General features: G+C 41.4%; 1 protein-coding gene across 1 annotated transcript; it reads right to left on the reverse strand.

Moving 5' to 3' along the window:
• Nucleotides 1–544: 544 nt before the first annotated feature.
• On the reverse strand, nucleotides 545–8,735 carry BTBD17 (BTB domain containing 17). The gene is made up of 3 exons (XM_072403479.1): nucleotides 8,471–8,735; nucleotides 4,306–4,582; nucleotides 545–3,656 (listed from the first exon to the last, which is right to left on the reverse strand). Exons 1-3 carry the CDS (start codon nucleotides 8,553–8,555, stop codon nucleotides 2,576–2,578), a joined length of 1,443 nt encoding a protein of 480 aa, XP_072259580.1. The 5' UTR covers nucleotides 8,556–8,735; the 3' UTR covers nucleotides 545–2,575.
• Nucleotides 8,736–24,111: the final 15,376 nt, after the last annotated feature.

Consider the following 24,111-nt stretch of genomic DNA (forward strand, 5'->3'; position numbering starts at 1 on the left):
CTTTACCATAAGTTTTCATACATCGTACCTACTGGCCTTTATCTAAGGTAGCCCCCACACACAATCAGGACCATGACATTATTCCATATTAGGCAATCAGAAATGATTTTGTATCTTTTTGGCTTTTTTAAGCCTGACTGTTTGGATTAGGGTGTTCAGCACTTTGAGGTCTCATCTCTGTCCAGTTGCCATTGTCATTACAAGTGGTATCACTGTCCCCTTTGGCACTTTTCCCCAATAAAGTAGTTGTAAACCCAGTCACCAAAATCCCAATTCTTGACGGTATTACTTAGAAAATCCTTGTCCAGGTGCTTCCTGGTGTAAAGTTATAATGGTCAGATCCTGTCACTAAACTTTGCTCCTACGTTGTCTCCTTGGCACACTGACTTTTAATGGTAAATGCATTGTGAGGGCATGGTCTACCATTGTCACCATTAGGAAACCCACCCATAGAAATGCAATGCTGCCTCCATGGAGAGCATTGAATGGCAAGTGGCTGCAAATAAGCTCCAGAAGATTGTTAATACAGAGATGCAGCAATGACTAAAAGGGAAAAAAACAGTATTTTATTTTTTTTAAAACGCTACACAGAGCAATTGGTTTACATCTACTTTAACCTGTACAAGAATATGGGGACATGTTTTTTCATTAATACAGCCCCTCTTTTTTATCAAGGCCTGTTATATTTGCCTATAGCAACCAGAGGCTCCCTTTAACAGGAGAAAAGGAACATGTGATTGGTCACTATAAGTAAAAACACCTCTACCTCTAGGGATATTCATTATAAGGACTGTAATATAATTTTTAGGAACCAATCGGAAAGCAGCTTTCCTTTAAAAGAAAGAGAAATAGTAAAGACGTTGAATGGCGTTTTCATGTTAAAGCATTCAGTCGGCCTTTCCTATTATCATGGCGCACTTAATTCATTAAATCGCACCGTTTGTAAGACAAAGCAGTTTATTACAAATCAGATAAGAATCTACATTAACCAGCTCTGAAAGATTCCTTGGGACTAATATTTGTATTGCTCCCTTCACCGGGGAAAAAGGAGTCACTACTGAATCTGTATTTTTGATCACTCAATGTCAATTCAATGTCTCACTTTGTATGTTTGTACTGATTTTATTTTCTGTTCACTGTCTTTTTATATAAATTAATGAAAATAAAATAATCTTGGAGAATCTTCTGGACTAAGGATTTTGGGAGTGTTAAGTTTGGAGATAAAAGGGTCTGCTAAAACATTTGGGGAGTCTTTACTCGTTTGCTGTCCTAGTTACCTCACGAGATGGAAGGAGAAATCTAATCAATGGAGGCATAGAGGACATTAAACATCTGACAGCTTGATAAGAAACAGGCATTTGGTGGCTTTAGGTACTTTATATCAACCCAAATGGGCATTTATTGGTGGGCACTGATGGCTTTTACCCTTCAGAGGTGGGCATAGGGAGGTGCAAAGTGTGCCACTCTATGAGGACCCTGGACCCTCCTCAGCCAACAAGGACCCAGAGTCAGTATGGCAGTGGAGCCCCAGGTCAGTTCTACACAGGGTCCACTGTAAGGTATGTCCACCATGGTTACCACTCACCAATTTCCAATATCTCTGGGATCTACCAAACAAAACTTACAAATACTAGGATGGGATCCTACTGTGCTGAAAAAAGGAGCCATTTATGTATTTGCAGAAGTCTTTTTGGGCATTTTGGTTAGTTGTTTGGTCAATGCATTTTAAAGCAGGTCTATGGTAATTATCCACCTGGCAATGTTACTAGTCTTGCTGTGATGAGTACATAAGGATTGATGGTATTTTAGGGTTTCAATGGAAAAGATGCTACTGTAGGTTCTGGCCAGTGCTGCTTGCATAACCAAAGCCTAAGTGATTTGTGACATGATCTGTGCTGATGATCGGCCAATCTGAAGCCCCTTTTAAGCCAAGATCACGTGCTTAGATGCCTGGACCTGTAGCATAAATGTATCTGAAAATGCATGGTAGGACACACCATATTACACCTCAATGTAGTAAAACCATGTAAATGGTGTCACAAAATACATTACGGTACACAAATATTACAAAAAAAGTCACCCTTATCTCACCCTATCTGTTCTATACAAAATGATCATCTACTTTGGCTTTAGATACATTGTAAATTAAATATTGGAGGTAACCAAATTGCCCCACCAATGGCTAAAAGTGTCCAAAAATATATTTCACCATAAAAATATTAGTATAACAAGTTTTTTTTGGGGGGTTTCAAATGACTTTAGGAATGGGAAAGGGGGCATCAAAGGAGATAGTTGGATCCTGGGGTGAAATTGCCTCTTCGGGCTTCAGCAGTTGACCATTGTCAACGATCCAAAAATTAGCTCGTCATCCTGGATTTTTTTAATGAATGAACATTGTTGTGCTGTAATATTTGGGTATATTGTTGATGATCTGTAGTCCTTATATTTCTACATGTTTGTCAAACTCTCTGTGTCGCATGTTTAGCAATTCTATATCTTCTCCATGTTGGTAGTTTGGGTACCATGATGGTCATTGTATGGCAAAGTTAGGTGGCTCATTACCCCGAAGTCCCTATCACTTGGCCCTAATGAGAGAATGGTAGATGGGTTTGATGATAATGTGAAAATGCAGAGAGTTGTCAATCAGGTATTCCGAGGTGCGTTTCTGCAGGTCGGCGTGGGCCAGGAAGTCCGACACTTCATCGGTGCTCTGATGCACATTGTACACATGCTTCACAAACACTTTACCATGCTGTCTCTTGACTCCAACAAGCACAGTTTTCTGGAATGTAACACCAGCGAAATCTAGACCACTCATGGCTGAGGTCATTACTAGCCGTGGTTTCCCTTCTTCAAGGCGGCTGGATTGGGAACCGCTCGACACGGATTCTGAGTAGACCGGTCGAAGGCTAACAGGAAGCCAACGTGGAGAAAAAAGAGCATTCCAAGTTAATTTCTTGCTGGAGTCATAGTTGCTCGGGCCTAGTTGTGTTTGAAAGCTGAGGCTTCGGTCATCCCTGGCTGGATTGTTGATGATCCATTGGGAACCCCAGGACGAAGACAGATAATTCCGAGGAATAAACATGCTGCAGTTGACGTCGAAATACTTAGCAAAATGTAGCGGAGAAGAAGAATGGAATTGGAAAGCTTGAAAAAGAAGATCCTGGATAAAGCTACTGTAGGTGGCCAGTAGGCTTGACAGTTTTTGGATTTGGAAGAGGTGGTGTGGTGGGATCATTGGATACCTAATAGATCTCAGAACTCTTTCAATAATGGAAGCATTTGGGTTATTCTTACTGATCCATTCTTCCACAGCGCTAAAGAGTTCCAGCTCACTTTGCAGAACAAGATCAGAGCGCTGTAGAAGGGACACCATAAGGTTGTCACTCACAGTTGCCCACTCGCTGCTGCTTATCACCGTGGAAAGGTTCCAGGCCAAAAATTTCAGACAGCTCTCCTGAAGAATTTCATCATTCATGGTTACCGCATAATGATACCAACTCACAACGTGTCCCTGGGATGACTCGCTGGCTAGATGAGTCTTCATATACTCTGTAACACCTCTCTGAAGAGCTGAAACATGGTACTTGCTGGCGAGGCGGTGCAGTGCAATGGCTTGGTTTAACTGGATTGATATTTCCCCACAATAAAAATACCTAGGGGACAGAAATAAATGATTGTTTTCTTAGAAATCATTGTACAATCTACATCATTGCCAAAACACTCAAATCCATACCCATTTGCTCACTGTTAACCTTAATCCTCCCTGATAAAGTAGTATAGTTACAGCCCCTGAAATGTGTTTGCTTTGTAAAAAAGATTTTTGGATCAAACCTGAATTTGAACCTAATCATCACAGTGCCCAACCCTTTTATTGTAATCTCCAAAGACCAGTAAAGACAAAAGTATTAGCCAGTAAGTGTACACTTATGGGACAAGGCAATGACAGTTGGGGAAACTTAATGCAATAAATGCTGGGTTGTAACCCAACCAGCATATAGATATATTCTTGGCACAAAAGCATGGATTTTTGGTTGGAATATATTGCAATACATGGTCAAGCTGGTCAACTGTGTCAGTAAATCTTTGCCTAGATGCAGAAGCCTGACAAGGTAACCAAAGGACCTCATCCAGCCTCTAAAAATTAAGCCATGAGGGCTGTGCCACTTCTGATGTGGAATGGATCCCAGAATCTATCCAAAACCATAAACTTTTGTTAGTTAATTTGTATACCAGCAATGACCTTAAGTACAGGTCTACAGGGAGGTCTTGTTGGAATTGGTCTTTTATAATCTACAAATTTACCTTATGAATTTCTCAAACAGCATTGCGCAGTCAGCAGGCTCCTGCAGGGTCACCACGCTCTGGTTAGCTAAGAGTCCTTCAAAGATCTCACTTTGTAGGCTTAGGAGCAGCTGGTGGGTTTGGATAACTTTCACCTCATCGGAGCTAGCAGTGCGGATTCGTAGGGTGGTGTCGGTGGAGTTTCCATACTGCAGTAATTCTTGCAGGCGTTGGATGAGCATGGAGGAGTGATTGATGAGGGCAGCTGAGGAGTCACTGCCAGCCTCAGATTTGTGAGCTGAGAAAAAAGAAAATACCAATTTGTTGGCCATCTAAATGTTTTTAGATCATCCCACAGAACTTTCCTTTTGGTTTGGGTTAGGTGCAACACAACCTCGACACCTTAGCCCTATTTTACCCAATAAACCCATCCAAACTAATTCTACCCTCCACCCCAGACCCCACTCTCAATCATTTCAACCCCAGAACCCTTGAAATACATTTTCGGGCCATATCAGGTAAAAAGATCACTGGTGTCATCCCAATCATGCAGGCACCATCAGATGAGAGGTCAATCAACTAATGCTCAAAGAACCCTTCCCACTACTTAACCTCTAGGTTCCATAGTATGCTGGTTGAGAATAGTTGCTCTACCCAATCCCTACTATTAGCCTTTTTTTCAGCCAAGCGGGGCAAAGCAACAGGTTCTCCTTAATGGTGGACTCACTAACCGCACAGCTAATCTTCCTTTTACTCCTTTCAATGTCCAGTACTTCGAGGTATGGGGGAGCATGTCACTAACTTTCCTCCCATGCTACAGTATTGGTTCCACTCACCCTCTTTCCAACCATATTATAGTATTGGTTTTTAGTGATGGTTTACTTAGGCACTTCCTGTCATCTAAAGGAGTCAGGGAGAAAACCCAGGTAGAAGAACTTGGAGCTTACACAAGATTTCCTCTCCACTCACCTGGTGGCCCAACAAAGCAGAAGGGAATTGAGCATGTGCAGATGCAATGGTGGGTATTAAACTGAAACTGTTGCCTTGACCTGTATGGCTGATTTTGAAACTTAATGGTCGCTTCTCTCACACCTCTAATTTTTGTAACCATGTTGGTGCAAATTGTTCCCAAGAATAAACCTGTTCATTTCCAAAGAGATCTTGCCATGCACCATGCAATTCACAGCCCATTTTTTTTCAAAGCTCAACTCAGAGCAATAATCTACATATTTATGCACTGTTGTAAGTTAGAATCATCCTTTGCATGTGCATTGGTGGCCCATGGAAAATGCATAATTGCACCCCTTTCAATGCATAGGAGCACAATGATTTGGATATAAGAATACGTTTTAGAGCGTTAAGCTAAGTTCAGACCTGTGGAGGGACTAGGGGTCCATGTGCAGCTCCTGGTACCTTGCTAGCTGCTTAGCCACCCACACCGCTGCATTGGTTCATTAAGAACTAGCATTTGCATAGTATACAGCAGGCAATACTACCCAACCACTCCAATCCATTCCCTATGGGTGGCTGCCCATACAGAAATTCAGGGGTGAAGGTCTTCCTGTTATAGAGTGACAATGATCTCCCTCTCCTTGCTCTTGCATTGTTACCGAGTCACATGCTATCCCAAATCTTCAAAATCTCCCTTTCCAATTGACAATTGTCAGGTGCCCTTATCAGACAGATGCCAAGTGTCCCCCAACTCTTTTCCTCTTTCAGTGACAACTTATTCTGTTTTCCATACTCCCAGTCCCAATGACAATGGTCAGCAGGACAAATTGAAAGAATGAATCCTCCCAACGGGGCATGGTAGGCTATAGAAATATATAAGGGTGCCAAGCCTGCTCTGCTTCAATGTTTTTTTTTAAATTTAAAAAGTTTTGAGTCTGTATACAGTTTAATTTTTTTTCTTGTTTGGACTGGACCCCCCTTTAGGGAGAGGAGCACGCCTTTCCTGTTCCCAAGACACTGCCTGTTTTTTTTTTTTTTTTGATGCGCCAACAATACGCCATGCCACACTAATCTCTGCGGCCCAGTCTCTTTCAGAATCTCATTTGCGCCTTGTCATTGACAGTATCAAAAGGCTTCGCAGCCCAGTAACGGGTTGTATTCAATGGTGGTGATGGAAGCCGGGTTGCCCCCCCGGCCGCACTGTTCCGCTCACTCACACTTTACTTTAAGAAGTCAACTGGAAGACCTCACAAAAGCCCATTGAAGATCCCTTCCCGGGAAGGCGGCCCAAACAAAACCCACTGAGAGGCACTGGAACTGTTTACAGATTCTTTCCAAACCCTTTGAAACTGTTGGGAATACAACACAATGAGCTGACTGGCTTATCTCATCCCGGGGGAAAATCAGGAGCAAAGACGTCAAAAAAAAAGTAATACCGAAACAAAAATTCTTATTGTGTTTATGTTAGATTTGCTTCATTTAACACAGCCGATTATTATACTAAAATACTTTTTTTATTCTCCCAGTACTGCTAATCTGCTGCAGCCTCTTTCTATCTACTTGCACTCCAGAGATGGCTGGTTTCCTAATGATAACATTGGCCATGCCTGCAACATGTGTTAAACCTTCCACTTGTCGTATTCAATGGTTTATTTAACAGATCAATAGGGAACAAATAAAAAAGTTTGTTATGGTTTTTTATACAATTCAAGGTTAAGTTGCATTAAGAGGGGATGCTAATTGCGCGCCAAGACACACATAACACCACTGGAGGGCGCAATCTGCACATCTGTCATTTTGCTATGTGTTATGCAGGCACAACCTAATACCAAAGCATACAAAAGCCCATTCTAAAGCCTGTTTTTTAGAAATGGTTTTGAAATTTCATTTTCTAAAAATGAAAAATTGAAAATAGACATTGATAATATTACTTCTAAAGTGACACTTTGCATTTTTGATCCCTGGCAATCCAAACGGATCCTTTACTTGCTGGGCGCACACTTTTTGGCAGCAAGATTATGATTAGGGTCCAGTTCACATTTTCCAGTGCTAATCTAATTTCTCTAAGGCAAGTGAATAGGCTAGCAAACCACTAAAAAATAAAAAAATGGGCATGCAATATTTTTAGCACCGTAATTTATGGTAATGCATTATTGTGCATTGTATGTGTGTTGGAGCTGGGTCACCTTATTACTATTTCAAGTTAATGACACAGCATTGTGGTAATGCAAACAATATGCGCTCATGTGTGTTGCCATAACGCATGTATTACCCCATTGCAATTCAGCATGAAAGTGGAAACCAAGTTTATTTCATAGCAGTTGCAACACATACAATTGCATATTTATGTGCATTCAATTAATGTTTCCCAACATTATAAAAGACTGACAATACCACTACTAAAAATTGCCTATGTGTGCTCATTCTGCCCACGCATTGCAAAAGGAATTATTCAAGTTTGCTACATTATGCTCCCTATTCCAATCATAGCTTAATATCCTTTATTAGGTGTCATGGGCCCTAAGCACAATTGTGCATTGCAGAACTGCAGGAGGTACCACAACGGATGGTAACGTGTGTGACATTTGATGCACTGCAGTGACATTTTATACCCTATTCTGATACTCAGCACACCTTGCCAGCAGACCTGGATTACAACGCATCACATCACACATTACCGCGCTACCATGCACTGCGACTGCAAATGAAAAAAGCCCCAATTACTTCTTTTGTGTGCTGCCATGCAATGGGAATTATTTAAAAAATGGACTGCCCTACCATAAAGCATGGAAGTGCCCTGTACAACGCTCATGTATGCAGCTGCCCTATTTTGGAAGCATAGATATAAAGCAAGCCATATGGAAATGTGGCAAAACTTCTCATCATTTTCCGGTTGTTTAATGTAAAAAAACTCTTGTTATGATAAAAATTGAATTCAAAGAATAATTACTTTCCTTTGCAATTAAAAAAAAAAAATCATGGCCTGAATGTTTCTGGACCTCTATCCTTATATACCAAGTCATTTAAAAAAAAAGGCACAAACGGATTATAAATCATAGAACTAAAATGCTCAGCATGCATTACAACACTTGCACAGTTATTTAAAAAGTATCAAGGAACGGGTGCCAACCAATCAGAAGTTAGCGTTGTAATTATGAATCTCCCTAATTGAAATGACTGGTTTCTATAGGGTACTGTACTTGGAATAAAAATCCACACACCTCTGGCCACTTACCTGCTTGTGCAGTGATAATCACAATGCTCAATAAGGCCAGGCACTGGCTTCCCCAGCCTGGACAAGGTCGGTGACTCCTCTCCATTTTTCGGTGTGCACCCTGCACATTTTCTGATGGAGACCCAGGGTCCCCCCTTTTTATGCAGGCGTCTGGTCCTCTCGGGCTGTCATCGCTTGCTCATTGGTGCATCTGGAAAAGAGCCATTGCCATTGGAGACGGTGTTTATCCCCCAGGACGCCACAAAGGTTGCATTGTCACCACTGTGGGGACACAAAAATCAAGTGAATGGAACGAAGCATTCACACCCTGTGTGCAGATTAAGACTCATCAGCATTAAAGGGAAACACACAGCGGCTGGATACAGCACTGGAAAATGTTGGGTAAATTTGTGCAAACTCAAAATCTTGGAATGAGTTTCGATTTACCTATTTTCCTGTTTCTTTGGGGCACAGATTTTGCATTTTTTTAATTAATAAAGCAAAGCATTTGTAAAATGAGTAAGTTATATGTGCTCGGCCCCCACAGATGTGTCCAACCCAGAACACCCCAAATAGAAAATATTGCAGTTTTCTAAAACTTAGGTGTGGTTGTTGCATTTTTGTGGCCTGATTTTTTCTGGAACAAACTTCCTGTCCTTGAGTGACAATGGTGAAATATTTTAAAGACCACAATGGATCAAGACAAAAAGAAAGTATCATTCTGTTCTACATATAAGTCAACCGCAGGACAGCCTGAAGGGTAACAGGGCTCAGAGAGTTGAGGCTAACGCAGTTTAGTCTCAAACCACAGCACATCATGCAATATGAGGAGCCTATCAGTAGATTTACCAAGGTAACTCAACTGCATTTTTGGAATGGAAAGATGGCATGTCTGAGCTGTGATTTGCACAACTAGGGTTCCATGGCTTTGGAGCAATATAAAGGACCCTTTGGTACCAGGTGCTGCCTTCTACTCCCTAGCCAGGTCAGTTTATGATGCATTCTAAATGACAGATTCCTTATACCATTTCTTTTATTAGGCAAAGACCCCCAGTATAAGGGGTAGACATAAGTAGGTGCAAAGTGTGCCGATGGTGTTGGTCTCGGAACCAGTCAGTTTTACATGAGGGCCCACTGTTGGATGCGTCCACCATTGTCCAATCTGTAATATTGATTGGCAGTGTTTACACCCCTTCTATCATTACCTTCCTGATATTTGAGCATCTGAATCATTTAGGGTAAACATCCATAAGTGCTCATTGGCTTCTCCCAGCACATGGTCTTGGAAGTTTTTGGAAAATGGTCACCTGCTGTGTTCTGTGATAAAGAGCTCATTAAACTTCTACTATTAGTAGCAAAATAGTTGCAAACAAGCTTTGAAGCTGCAGTGCAGGCACCAGCATGTGTATGTGCACTCCGGGGGTCTTGAATCCTGGCGTTCTTTATATACACAGCAAGTTTAGGCATTTCCAGGCAGTATAAAGCATACATATGCTCCTCTGCATGCCAATAAGGCCACCCTGCATAGAGCAGGAGGGGGTAACTGCTTGACAATACCAGTCGGATGTATAGGAAGACGTGATAGTGAAGGTAGATGGCACTACGTGCTACCTACGTGGTGCATAATATATTATGGTAATTTACAGTATACCATACCTATATATATATATATATATATATATATACAGAGAGTGGGAGAGAGCCACCAGGGTGAGCTGCACGTGTGCTGTCCTCAGTCCTAGATGATTACCTCCAAGCAATCTCCCCATTCCCAGTCCCATACTGGCACATGCAGAATTTCATTTGCTGGTTAAAATGGTACAAGCCATACTATGGAACAAACATTCTGGGTGATCTTGCCTTTTCTCAAGCAAGTTCCCAAGTAATGGGCATCCCATTGTATTGCTTGTTATGCCATTTTCACCATTAAAAGAAATCCAGCATATATACCTGCAGCATCTTTTCATTTGTGCACAAATTTTATATATATATATATATATATATATATATATATATATATTTATAAATTCAGAGCAAGAATACCTTGGAATAGGTAGTAATGTCCCAGAGGATTAGAATTGCTTTGCTTAAGGCAATTGAGGATACCCAGATCATTTTTGCACCAAATACAACATAGCAATGGATGGCTGCTGCTCACATTAGATTATAATAAGCATAGAAAAGGTGCAATATGGAGCAAAAACCTGTTATTTGATTGTATAATATCCCTAAAAATGAACTTCATCCAGAGGACAACACAACCTCTAGGACAAGAAGCGAAAATAAATAAAAAAAAAGGAAAAGGGCAATAATATTTAGGCAATTGAAAGTTGTAATTGATAAATAAATTAAATGTGTGTTCTTGGGTTTGGATACATTTTAACTTTATAGAAAAAGAGTGTAATTTGTGTCTTTTTGTGATGACAAGCTGAATCATAGGCTGGTGAATTTTTGCTTGTTAGAAATTGATCAGAGCAGCTGGCATTATTTGGCTTTGCTGTATCGAGCAATGGCTGGAAAAAACTGGGTCACATACCGTTAGCCTTAAACAGGAAAGGATGCGGAAACGTATTGATAACCTAAATGATAAAATGTGCCCAATTACAGCTCCCACACAAAGGGGCTCAGCTGCAGCTCCTGCACATGGGACACATTAGCAGATGGAATGGAGAGCCCGTAGGGGACGTCAGGGCTGGGTCAGATCAGGATTGGGCCCTGTTGAGATTCAAACACACACATAGACAACTCCAGTGTGGCCCCTGGGGTGACGTCCTATGTCCCTAGCCAGGGGCAAAGTCAAGCTTCTGCATGGATCAGCCCTGCCATCAATTCCTTTCTCCAGCAAGGCATGAAAATTCAATCAGATGTTCTCTACATCAATAGCTCTGAAAGACAAATGCCTAACCCATCTGACATTTATCTGTCTGTGCTAAATTTAAAGATACCCCAATTGTAGATGTGTCACTTAAAATATTAACACCTAGATTCCTAACAACCCACAAACTGGAAAAAAAAATAATAACTATGTGCCTGTTAATAACTTTACAAGTCTGCACTCTGCACAAGTCTGACATGTCACTATATACAGCATTGCTATCACATTTAATAAATGGATATCTTGGAGCTCTAGTTCAGTGATTTTGCATAGGCTGAGCTGATGTCATTAGTTTGCTTTAGACAGGAGGAAATATTTTCTTAAGCTACGTACACACTTCCAATTTTTATCGTTGGTAAACGAACGACGAACGATCCTGCACGATATCTGCGAACGATCGTATGGCACCGATCCTGTACCTACAGATAACGACACGATCATTCAAGATATTGTACACACGATAGATGCGATCGTTTGAACGATACAGGAAGTGACGTGCACCACAGGAAGTGAGCGAACGTTCGTTCACCGCGCATGCTCAGACCATAGACGATCACTGAACGACCGTACACATGATAGATGGTCAACGATCGTCGTCCAATCCGATCCGCCGGTCCGGTCGTTCATTTCCAACGACTATCCTCATTCGTCGGCGTCGTTGGTTACTTTTTTTACGAACGATTTTTGGCCAATCGGTCGTTCGTCGTTCGTTCGTCGTTCATTTCCAACGATAAAAATTGGAAGTGTGTACGCAGCTTTAGTTTCTCCCCCCCCCCCCCCAAAGATCAGACTGCAACATTGTAACAAATTGCAGCAAAGGTTGATCAGAGTGGCCTTGAATTTAACATGCTTGTGTCATCTCTGAGTCATAAAAGTCCAAGAAGTAGATCAAGGGCCGTGAACAAAGATAGTAATGTCTATCAGATCTCTGAGGGGTAAAAAAAATACCTGAATGTGTTGCATTTGTTGCATGTAAAATAAACTTTAAGGTTGATTAATACAAAGAAGTTGAATTGAGTTGAGTTGAAAAGAGTTGAATTCTCTTGTACAAAAAAAAATGTGTGCAGGGTACTAACTTCTATTCATAGCTAGCTAACTTTTTATCATTTTGGCACTGCCTGTAAGGCATGGACAGTGCCTTGTGCATTCCAGGAATATGCAAGGTGTCAAAAGCTGGGTGTACGGGTCAATTTAAATATTATGCATATTAGAAGGTAAAAAAAAGGTCTTGCTAGATTAGTTTGCAATGCACTGCACAATATACATTTTGTGCTGTAACACAGCTGCATTGTTGACATGTGTGGCCATTCAGGATGATTGACATTGCAATCCACTGATAGTGCACAGTACTGTGAATGAGCTCTAAGACTACAGGCATGGCTGGCTTTCAAAAAATCTTCAGCTGATGACCTTTAAGAGCAGGAAGGGTTAATTGGAATAGCCTTTTCTGTCCTCTAGCAGGCTCTGGCTCACACAGTTGTGATCCCTATTGATTGGGTACTGTCAGCTGTGGCAAGCCTGCAGGCAACTTTGGCTATGCCAGCCACAGCCCAGAGCAGACAGCTGCTCCCAACATCCGCACACAGACAGTCCAGCTGGTGAGCCCAGCATTCTGGCAGCCCAACGTCCCTTGCCCCATAACCAGTTCCTACAAACCAAAGGTACCAAACAATGATTCCACTAATGTCACATGCCATACAAGGTGCTCACCCCCCAAAAAATGTGCATTGCCCACAGCATCTGTCGTGTTCCCATGTGGGCCCTGATCATTGTCAGGCCTTTAAAATATTCGATGCTAAAGCTTCTACTAAGGCCAGTTATTGCAAAATGATGGATTGACAGCACAGCCAGTTCATTCAGGGGAATTGGGGGTTTCAGTTAATCAGGGGAGAATTTATCACAAATCAAAGTATTCTTATTATGGCAATAAACACTACATGGTCTATTTATAAATATTTTCACCCTAGATTTATCTAACTGTTACCCACAATTCACATATTTTTCACATTGGAATAAATTAGAAAATGTATGAATCATGAATTGTTGATTGGCCTCTGTTTTCTCTACTTCTTTCTTACTCTGTTTGTCTCTATTCTACCCCAACATCTGTGTCCTGCTGACTCTTCTTCCCCTTTTTTTTTTCTTTTTCCTTTTTTTTATCTCTTTAAGTTTCTCTTCTTTTTGCCTTTCCTTTGTTCCCACATTTATCTTTCTGTAACTTTTTTCTTTCTCCTCTCCCCATCTCTAATCTCTGTTACTGCTCTCTTCTCTCCCTGTTTCCTTCTCTCCTGCTCTCATTTATCCTTGTCTCTGCTCCTAAACTTATCACTCCCTGTTATCTTTTTCTGTTCCCTTTTTATCTCTTCATGTCTTAAGCTAGGTACACACTTGCAATAATTATCGTTAGAAAAAGAATGACTTAAAAGATTATGCATGATTATTTTTAACGACCGTATTGTGCACAATTGTACAATACAATAGTTCAAATAAATTCCAACAATAATGTACACACACTAGGTACGACTGTTTGTAAAGGAGAAAGTGTACTGCAGAAACATCCACGATCACTGAACGACCGTACAAATAGTAGATACTGAACCATAGTCGCTCAATCCGCCAGGACAGTAATTCATTTCCAGCGACAATCCGGCATTGTTGGTCAGTCGTTGTGCACTTTTTTTGTTACCGATTATCGGATGATCGGTCATTAGTCATTCGTTTCCAATGATAATTAATACACGTGTGTACTCAGCTTAAGTTCTCTGTTGCCCTTCTTTACCTTTTTCTTTCTCTGTTCCTGCTCTCATCTCTCCCTGTGTCTATCTTTCAGTTCTCATCACTTCATGTCCCCTTTCTCTTCTTTGTAAAAGAATTTTAATAAAGTTTGAAGTTATTATATTAATAATATTATTAATAAACAGGATTTATATAGCGCCAACATATTACAAGCACTGTACGTTAAATAGGTTTTGCAAATGAAAGATGAAAACAGACAATGACACTGAAGGAGAGGACCCTGCCCCGAAGAGCTTACAATCTACTTGGTACAACCAGAGTATAGTAACATAGGTACAACCTACTCATTTCTGTCTCCTTTCTCTATTCCCAATTTTATCTCTCCCTCTTGTCTCTCTCAATTACCACTATCATCTCTTCTTGCCTCTTTTCTCTATTAAGCTACGTACACGTCAGATTTTTATCGCCCGATAATCGGCATCGGCCAATTATCGGGCGAAAATCTGCCATGTGTACAGTCGGTGCCCGAAGAGCTTACAATCTAGTAGGTTCTTTTTCTGCTCTCATCCCCTTTTGTCTCCTCCATCTATTCCCACTTCCATCTGTCCCCCTATCTCCATTTCCACTCTCATCTTCCAATTTATTTTCTTTATTCCCATACCTATCTTTCCTCTCTCTCCCTTATCCCTCTTTGTTTCCTATTCCTTCTTGCTCTAACTCTCATCTCCCTGTCCCTTCTATTCCTGGTCCCTATCTCCCATTGCTTCTTTGTGTTCCTCTTCTCATCTCCTTTTTCTCTTCTCTCTAATCCACCTCTCATCTCTCCCTGTCTCTTTCCTCTATTCCCTATCTCATTTCCCTGTGTCTCCTAGCTCTGGTCTCTTTCTGTCTTCTATCTCTATTCCTACTCTTTTTTGTGCCTCTTCTCCATTTCCTCTTTTCTTTCTTCTTCTGTTACACATTATTAAACATTAAAAATATACATGTAACTCTTGGTCTGCTTTAAAAACAGTTCATGCTTTTTCCATGTAATTGTGAATGTGGCAATGCAAGGCTCAGGGTAATGTCTTCTTCTACATCACCTCTAGATGGCGATATCAGCCTATAAAACAAAATTTCTTCATTAAAGAAAAATAACTCTAAAAGTAATACAATTAAATACATTCTAGGCTTTCAATTTGGATTTGCAATTTTAAAGGGAAAGCACCTACCACAAGATTTTAACAAATATTGCAAAATAAATATTGACAGTCATTTACTGATCCATTGATCCATGGTGACCATATGGACCTAAACCAAAATATTTCTGGTGACCATATGGAACCAAATTTTGAAGCCATTGTTGAAAATATGCTAAAAGTTGGTTGTGTCATGAACTTCAAGATGTATTTCATCCATTCTCATTTGGACTTCTTTCTGGGGATGGGGAAAAGAGCAAGGCGAGCGGTTCCATGAAATATCAAAGAAATGTAGAGGAGGTACCAGGGTCGGTGGAACATTGGCATGATTGCTGACTATGTCCATGGACCAGAAATAAAAAAATGGAAGCCTTTTATGCGAAACAGCAAACACACCATTGCGTGCATTTATAGAAACCTGCTTTTTAATTCTGTTTTATTCTTTATTTCAATTTTATGGGTTCTAATTTAGATGAAAATAATTTACAATGGAGATGATTAATAAACTATGAAAAGAATAAATCATGGGGCTCTATTTATAAATTATACCCCCACCTACTAGATTGTAAGCTCTTCGGGGCAGGGTCCTCTCCTCCTATATCACTCTCTGTATTAGTCTGTTATTTGCAACCCCTATTTAATGTACAGCGCTGCGTAATATGTTGGCGCTATATAAATCCTGTTTATTAATAATAATAATAATAATAATAATAATAATATTCCCTGCTGAATCTGTATGCCACTTATTCATTTCCTATTGTGACAATTGTGCACTTATAATAATTGGCCACCAGGTGGCAGAACGAGTCTTTGTTTGAATAGGAGACTTATAGAAATATAAAAGCATTGAATTCACCACCAGCAAATTTCAGAGTAAGTACTGGGGGGATAATTTATAGAAAGAGCCCATGGAAATGAAGAATGAATATATTTTTTTCCTAGATTTTTGCCTTTGAAGGAAACTTTATTTGATATTAGGTTAATTTTTAATTCTCTTTTAATTGTGTGTTAATTCCTCCACCTTCTAGATTGTAAGCTCTTTGGGGTCCTCTCCTCCTGTGTCACTGTCTGTATTCGTCTGTCATTTGCAACCCCTATTTAATGTACAGTGCAGCGTAATAGGTTGGTGCTATATAAATCCTGTTTAATAATAATAATTCAGCACCCCAAAAGCATAAGAAATATTGAAGACAATTTTCAAGTCATTGAATTACAGTTATATAATTACCTTTAGATGTTTTTAAACAATGCACGGCATCCAACCACAAGTAAACATATGCACAGGTGTTTGGCACATGCTGAAAAAGCCAGGTGCCCAGTGCAGTAGAAGCAGACAGGGTGGTTTTCAACTGCAAGCCTGAAGATTGCCTTAAAGTGCACCTGTGCCCACCTTATGGACAGATTGCTAACAAGCATTAATAGAGCTTCAAAACAAGTCATCACTGAGCTCTCTTGGTGCTTTTAGGGCAGATTCAGACCTATGGCTCGGGCAAGCAATCATGGGTGGCTCCAGGTGGCTGGCAACTATGGCACTGAACTGCTCAGTGCTGCCCCCATTCTTTCTCCATTGGAATGCCGCTGGTAGATGCAATGGTAATGTCGCTGGTTCACTGGCATAAGGAAGCTATAAGCGTACCGCAACCTCACCCCTGGTCTGCACACATACGGTAATTGGGCACTCCAAGGAGGGACCTTTGACATGGGGAGCTGTGCCAGGGAATCGACTCTTCCTGGAATAGTCAAAGGCATTACCAAGATAATGCAAAAAAAGAAAAAAAAATGAAAAGTAAAAACACAACAAACAACAAATTTGACTTTTCTGTGCCAATTTTTAAGTTCTGAATGGAGGATCCAGTTAAAGCAGAGAATCCCTTTAAGCTGTTTTATTTCTCTACAGATCTGTGCAGCTATAAAGCAAAGCCCTGCTGTCATACTTTGCCGTATTCACTCCCCGAAGACACAATATGTGAATAGCCAAAAGGCCGGGAACGGACTGGTCACAGGTGCAGCCGTGTCCCATCTGCAGCACGCGTCTAAAGAGCGCAGATATTCCACAGTTGGCAATGGTGTAATGGGCAGGCCAGATGTGAACAGTCAGAATTTGCTATGAGCTATGTCGGAATTGCGCCTCAACGGGCATCAAATCGATAAAAATAGCCGAGCTCTCCCATTGGCTAAAATAGCCATTTATTTTATTATATATGGCACCCCTACACATGGAACCTTAACGCACATATCAGAAAAGAAAAGGCGTATCTCCAAATTGTTGTGCATGAAGATTGTACTGTCAGTCCGTTAAGACTAAATTATATTTAAAATAGGTAAAAAAAAAAATGCACCTTATACTGGGAAGAACACATATTGTCTAAATACAAGAGACATGTGGGTTCTTACTGAAATCTTGGTGTAGTTCTTCCAAATTGTGCAGTAATTCAATTCGATGCAGGAGCTTCCTGTAATAAAGACCAGTCATTGTTGCTTTCTATCTTTGTGCAGGATGACAGGTCTGGTATCAGCCCCCTCCTGTAGCAGGCTGTAGTGGGTGGAGCTTGTGGCCCCTCCCACTCAGGCTAAGTACAGCGCAGAGATGATATTACTCTCAGATTGCAAAGGCATTTGTAGCACAATACAGCTTTGTGGCTCTTTCATTTTCCTAAATCAAAATGTTTGCAGTCAGAGTTCAGCTTTAAGTCTGGGCCACTGCGGCACACAACATTGCAATTACAGTCTGAGGCCCAAATATTAACCTGCAGAATAACCCCAGGAACACAAACAAAAAGATTACATGAAATTTTAATGAGATGCAGTGACCTTTTATCATGCAGAATTCCTGATTCGAGGTGACTTGTGATATCCGCGAGGAACGAGCGCGTTTTTTTATTTGGGTTGGGTAAACATATTTTTTATTGGGTGTAATTGAAAAGTAATGTGACAAACAATAAAATGCGATCAGAGGCGCCCGCCGCATGTCATCTGCAGGCTGACGTCTCTGATAGTCTTCAGATTAAATAAGGTGGAGTGAAATATTAGTGAATGGTTTCCTTTCCAGGTTTTACAATATATTAAATGAAGGTTGTAAACCCAAGAAAAAAAATCCCTAAAAAATGAGATTGAAGAGCTTTGTAATGAGGAGTTGGGTTGTGTCAGCTGGACAGGAAGTGACGGTAAATCTCTCTAATGGAGCCTCAAATAATGGAAAAACCATGGGAGAGTTCTAACCCCATGAGATGTATAAACCTGTCAGGAGGTTTCAAGCGATGAAGTCAAGATACAAACATGAATTTCTTGATTCACAACAGGTAGGATGGGCACATTGCCATGATTGAAGTTTGGAATAAAGTGGGGGGTTATCACGTATGTCAGGACCATGACCCCATTGGGGAGATTTTTCCTTACTTCCTGTCCTTGTCACAACAGTGCAAGAAATAGAAAAAACAGCCATTATCAGGAGACAAAGCTCAGACAGCTATTAGGATTTTGGTTTGAAACAGTATTTGTGCTGGGGAAGAAGGGTAACAGAGGGTGGCTTGGTGCAAGACATTGCGTGGCAGTCATTGTGTACTTAACCCCTGCGCAATGTGCATCATGTACTGCTAACCCCTGCTCTCCAATCATTAAGTGCTTCTTTCCCCCGCACTCCACGTAATACATACTCCTAAACTCTGCACTCTAATCATTACATACTAATAACCCCTGCACTCCAAGCATTACATACTCCTAACATCTGCACTCCAAGCATTACATACTCCGCTTCCCTGCACTCTGAGCATTACATGTTCCAATCCCATGTGCTCTAAGCCTAATGTATTCCTAACCCCTGTGCTTTAGGCAATACGGACCCCCAACCCCTGTGCTCTATGCGTAATGCATTCTTAACCCCTGCACTCTGAACAATACATATTCCAAACCACTGCTCTCCAAATATTCTGTACTCCTAACTGCTGAGCTCCAAGCATTATGTACTTATAATCCCTGCAATACAAGCATTACATACTCCAAACCCCTGCCCTTCAAGAATTACATACTAAAAAAAACCCTACGCTCCACGAATTACATACTAATAACCCCTGCACTCCACACATTACATACTAATAACCCCTGCACTCCACACATTACATACTAATAACCCCTGCACTCCACGCATTACATACTAATAACCCCTGCACTCCACGCATTACATACTAATAACCCCTGCACTCCACGCATTACATACTAATAACCCCTGCACTCCACACATGTCATACTAATAACCCCTGCGCTCCGCGCATTACATACCCCTAGCCCCTGCACTCCACGCATTACATACTCCTAACCCCTGCACTCCATGCATTACATACTACTAAACCCTGGACTCCACACAATACATACTAAAAACACCTGCGCCCCATGCATTACATACTAATGACTCCTGCACTCCACGCATTACATACTAATAACCCGTGTGCTCTAAGTATTACAAACTAATAACCCCTGCGCTCCAATTATTACATAGTAATAACCCCTGCGCTCTAATTATTACATAGTAATAACCTCTGCACTCCAGGCATTACATACTAATAACCCCTGTGCTCCACGCATTACATAATAATAACCCCTGCACTCTAATATTTACATACTATTAACCCCTGCACCCCATGCATTACATACTAATAACCCCTGCGCTCCACGCATTACATACTCCTAACCCCTGTGGTCTACGCATTACATACTAATAACCCCTGCATTCCCCGCATTACATACTAATAACCCTTTCACTCCACGCATTACATACTAATAACCCCTGCGCTCCACGCATTACATACTAATAACCCCTGCGCTCCACACATTACCATCTTCTAACTCCTGCACCCTAAACATTACATACTCCTAACCCCTGTGCTCCACGCATTACATACTAAGAACCCCTCCACTCCACGCATTACATACTAGTAACCCCTGCACTCTAAGCATTACATACTAATAACCCCTGTGCTCTGATCATTACATACTAATACCCCTGCACTCCACGCATTACATACTAATAACCCTGCACTCCAGACATTACATACTAATAACCCCTGCGTTGCACACATTACATACTCCTAACCCCTGCGCTCCACGCATTACATACTCCTAACCCCTGCGCTCCACGCATTACATACTAATAGCCCTTGCGCTTCACGCATTACATACGCCTAACCCCTGCGCTCATTGCATTACATACTAATAACCCCGACGCTCCACGCATTACATACTCCTAACCTCTGCGCTCTAAGCATTACATACTAATAACCCCTGCACTCCACGCATTACATATTCCTAACCCCTGCACTCAACACAATACATACTCCTATATGTACAGACGTGTGCTATGTGTAAATTGAGAAAGATTAGAATCTATATCGGCCCCTTCCACTATCACTGCAATGTGACCAGGGCCAATATTCACTGCAGTGCATCCCGTTGGCACTCTAAAAAAGAAAGAAAAAAGATTGGATAAACCTGTTCTAACGTTTCCCCTTTTTTCCCCAGTTTTTGACTGGAGTTGCACATCTGCTCAGCACCATCTACCCAAAACTGCAATATCAAATCATGGCGGTCTTAGCCTTTGAAATATTTGCAGAACTGGTCTCTTTGGAAAACATTTTCTGTACATTTGCTGCTGCACTTGATTATATCCTCCATACTTGGACTCCAAATGGAAGTCATTAGCCTACATATATTTTGTTACCGACGGCGGCCCAAGTCTACTAAACACCACATTCACAATACTACCCGTCCAGGTCGCCATTATACGGCACAAACTTGTTTTTAGCCTTTGCACTGGTTTTACAGCACAGCAGGAGCCAGCAGCTATATGATTAACCTGCAATCTGCAGCTCCCACCTGCCGTTACGCCAATATCACCGTAGGGAGCTAATACTTTAATTAAGTCTGGGCAGCTGAGCTATGGACTAATAGGAGAAAAAAAAATCACACTCAGCAACGGAGTAAAGGTGAGATCTGGCACAGGGGCTCTAAAACCAATTATTCAGAAAGCCGACTGCCTGCGCAAGGCTGCGGGTACATCCAGCGTGTTATGAGCTGGCATTGCGCACATGTTAATTCTCTAATTAAAATACATAACATGGTTCTCCAGAATGTGTCAGAGTCTGGAATAATGTTACATTGCAATAATACTTCTACTTGGGGCGCAGACCTGGAACCGGCTCCATTGATTGGCAGTCATTAAATCGGTAGTAGGAGGAAAATGCTTGCGGATGCAAATAACGGGTTTGGGCTACAAATCTTATTTGTGGGACCTTAATTGTGCAAAGTTAGGGAGGCACCGCCATAGGAATCAATGGTTTATTATTAAAAAAATGATCATTTTATGGAGACTTCCCAAAGAAACAATAGGAAGAAAAAAAAATAAAGATCAATTCTAAAAAAGATTTGGGTGAATGAGGATGTTGACTGAGCTTAACCAAGGCATTGATTCTTCTAAGAGGCGCAAAAAGAGCAAATGGTCAGCTAATTTGTAATTTATATTAAAACCTGCCAAACCTTTTTCTTAATTCTTGATAGAGAAGGAACAGAGGCTTTAACCCTTTAATCTCAGGTGCCAACAGCAACTCCAAATCTAATCCCTAACCTCCTAAAGATTTCAATCTGGGGGAAGAGTATATTGGAGGTAATGAAGTGACATTCACTATGACACATACAGGAGCTATGGATTCTTAATATATAAAATATTATGTTGCAGCAAAACACAGAGCCAAAACATTGAAGTGATCACATTGATAATCTGGTTACAATGGCCAATGACAAGGAAGGGTGATATGTTGGATGCAGAAAAATGAAAAAGTGTATGGATCTGAATGAGAACAGCCAAAATGTGATGGCTGGATGATGGGTCAAAGCACCTCCAAAAGGTGTAGGGTGCTCCCGATATGCCACCAAGAAGGGATAACTGGTGAACCAGAAACAGGATCGGGAGTACCTAAGGTTTGCCAGTATATAGGGGGTAGCTGCTCTGTGTCATCTGATCCAACAAATTCCTGAAAATTTAATGCTGGGCATAAGGGAAATGGGTCAGAACACTCAATGCATTTGTATGGGGTGGAGTGCCCATGCTGACCCCTGTCCACTGCCAAAAATGCTGGCAATGGGCATCAGATCTCCATCATGGAGCAATAGAAGAAGCTGGCCTCATCTGATGAATCATGTTTTCTTTTGAAACGAGCAAAATGCGTACATGTTCACCATTTAACAGGGTAGGAGATGGCACTATGGGAAGAAGGTAGGCTGGCAGAGGCAGTATGGATCTGCTGCTGATATCTTGGGGCCAGATACCCCAAGACACCTAGAGATCATGTGGGGTCCATGCCTACATGGGTCAGAGAACAGGAGGTGCCTGTAATGTTATGAATGATTAAAGGTTTCTCTTTGGCCCTGATTTATTAAAGTTGGATAGAATACACTTATATGAGTGAAGCTGGTTAATCCAGCAAACCTGCAATAGATATCCTAAAACTCAGGCTATTTGTTAGCAAATATTTTCAATCCTGGACCAGATCCATTTTAGGTTTGCTGGATCACCCAGGTTCACTGTTGAAAATGTATTCTCCCAAGCCTTGGAGAACTTTGATAAATCAGGGCCTTAGTCCCCTTGCAAACTCCCACAAATACCCATTGATCCTTCCACAAAGATTCAATTAATGCAACTTCCTGTGAGGGTGTGGCAACTATGCTAAGGTGCTCTTGAATGGGGTGAATGAGATCTTTCAGTGGGATCAAAATTTACTAGTAAATGTGTGTGTATGTTTGCTCAGCAGGCTTGGTGTGTCACTACGATGGTGGCGAGCTGGGAAATATCCATTGGTGCGCTGGCAGTGAGCTTATTAGTTGGCATTGATGCAATGGCATGCAAATTGGGGGCATACAGAAGAAGTGGTACAAGTAAAGGGATGTGATGCTTTGCTTTCCATGCTAAATGTCTATCACTTTTATTCGTCTCTCTTCCCTTTCTAGGGACTACAGAACCTCTACCCTATGTGATACTTAGAACAGGGGGCAGCTTTATGTGGTCCTATCTTGTTTCTGTTGTCCTGATACAGAAGGTTGAGTGAATCGAAGGACTTTTAGTCTGTAGGCTGAACAGTGACCAAACTGAATTGGAGAAGAGAAAGGCAACTAGCTGGCTATCTGTCTAGACCAGAAGTAGACAAACTGCAGCCTTTAGGCCAGATACAGCCTAGCCAGTATTCCAGTCCCGCCTAATGCCCCCCTGGTTATTTATTGTTGGATCGGGCATAATTGAATTGTCGCGTTATCGTGAGTTCCCGCGATATGATCGAGTTCCCGCACAGTAACCCCAATTACTTTGCCTAAAGAGCAGAAGCAACGCGCAGCTACCAGTCTCCGGAAGGTTGACCTCGAATGTCGTGTCTTCAACCCCGAATGGACTGATGAATTATTCTTTGTCCAACAACGGCAACAAAGCCCTGTGTTTAGTGTGCAATGACACCAACAGCACTTTCAAGCTGTCGAATCTCAAGGGGCATTTCGATGCCAAGCAGGCACACACATACATAGACTACACCGCGGATGAGCGGAAGACTGAGGCTGCTCACTTGCAGTCATGGTTGTAAAAAACCTTTCCTTGGACACCTTGTTTCTTCTGACCTAGTGAGCCTTCTTGACCTCCTGAAATGGACTAGTAGTCCAAAATGTTTGCCAACCCCTGACCTAGACCATAAACTGGTCTAAAAGTTCATTGCTGCAGTATATTGCATATATATAGCATATTGTGATGTAAGAAATCACATGACCCTCAAGTTCTGCTACACCTTCCTTCTGCTGAAAACTGACAGTTAAAAACAAAGCGGCATGGCCCGCGTCATTTGTTAATA

Source organism: Pyxicephalus adspersus, chromosome 3 (assembly GCF_032062135.1).
Source record: "Pyxicephalus adspersus chromosome 3, UCB_Pads_2.0, whole genome shotgun sequence".
Classification (NCBI taxonomy): Eukaryota; Metazoa; Chordata; class Amphibia; order Anura; family Pyxicephalidae; genus Pyxicephalus; species Pyxicephalus adspersus.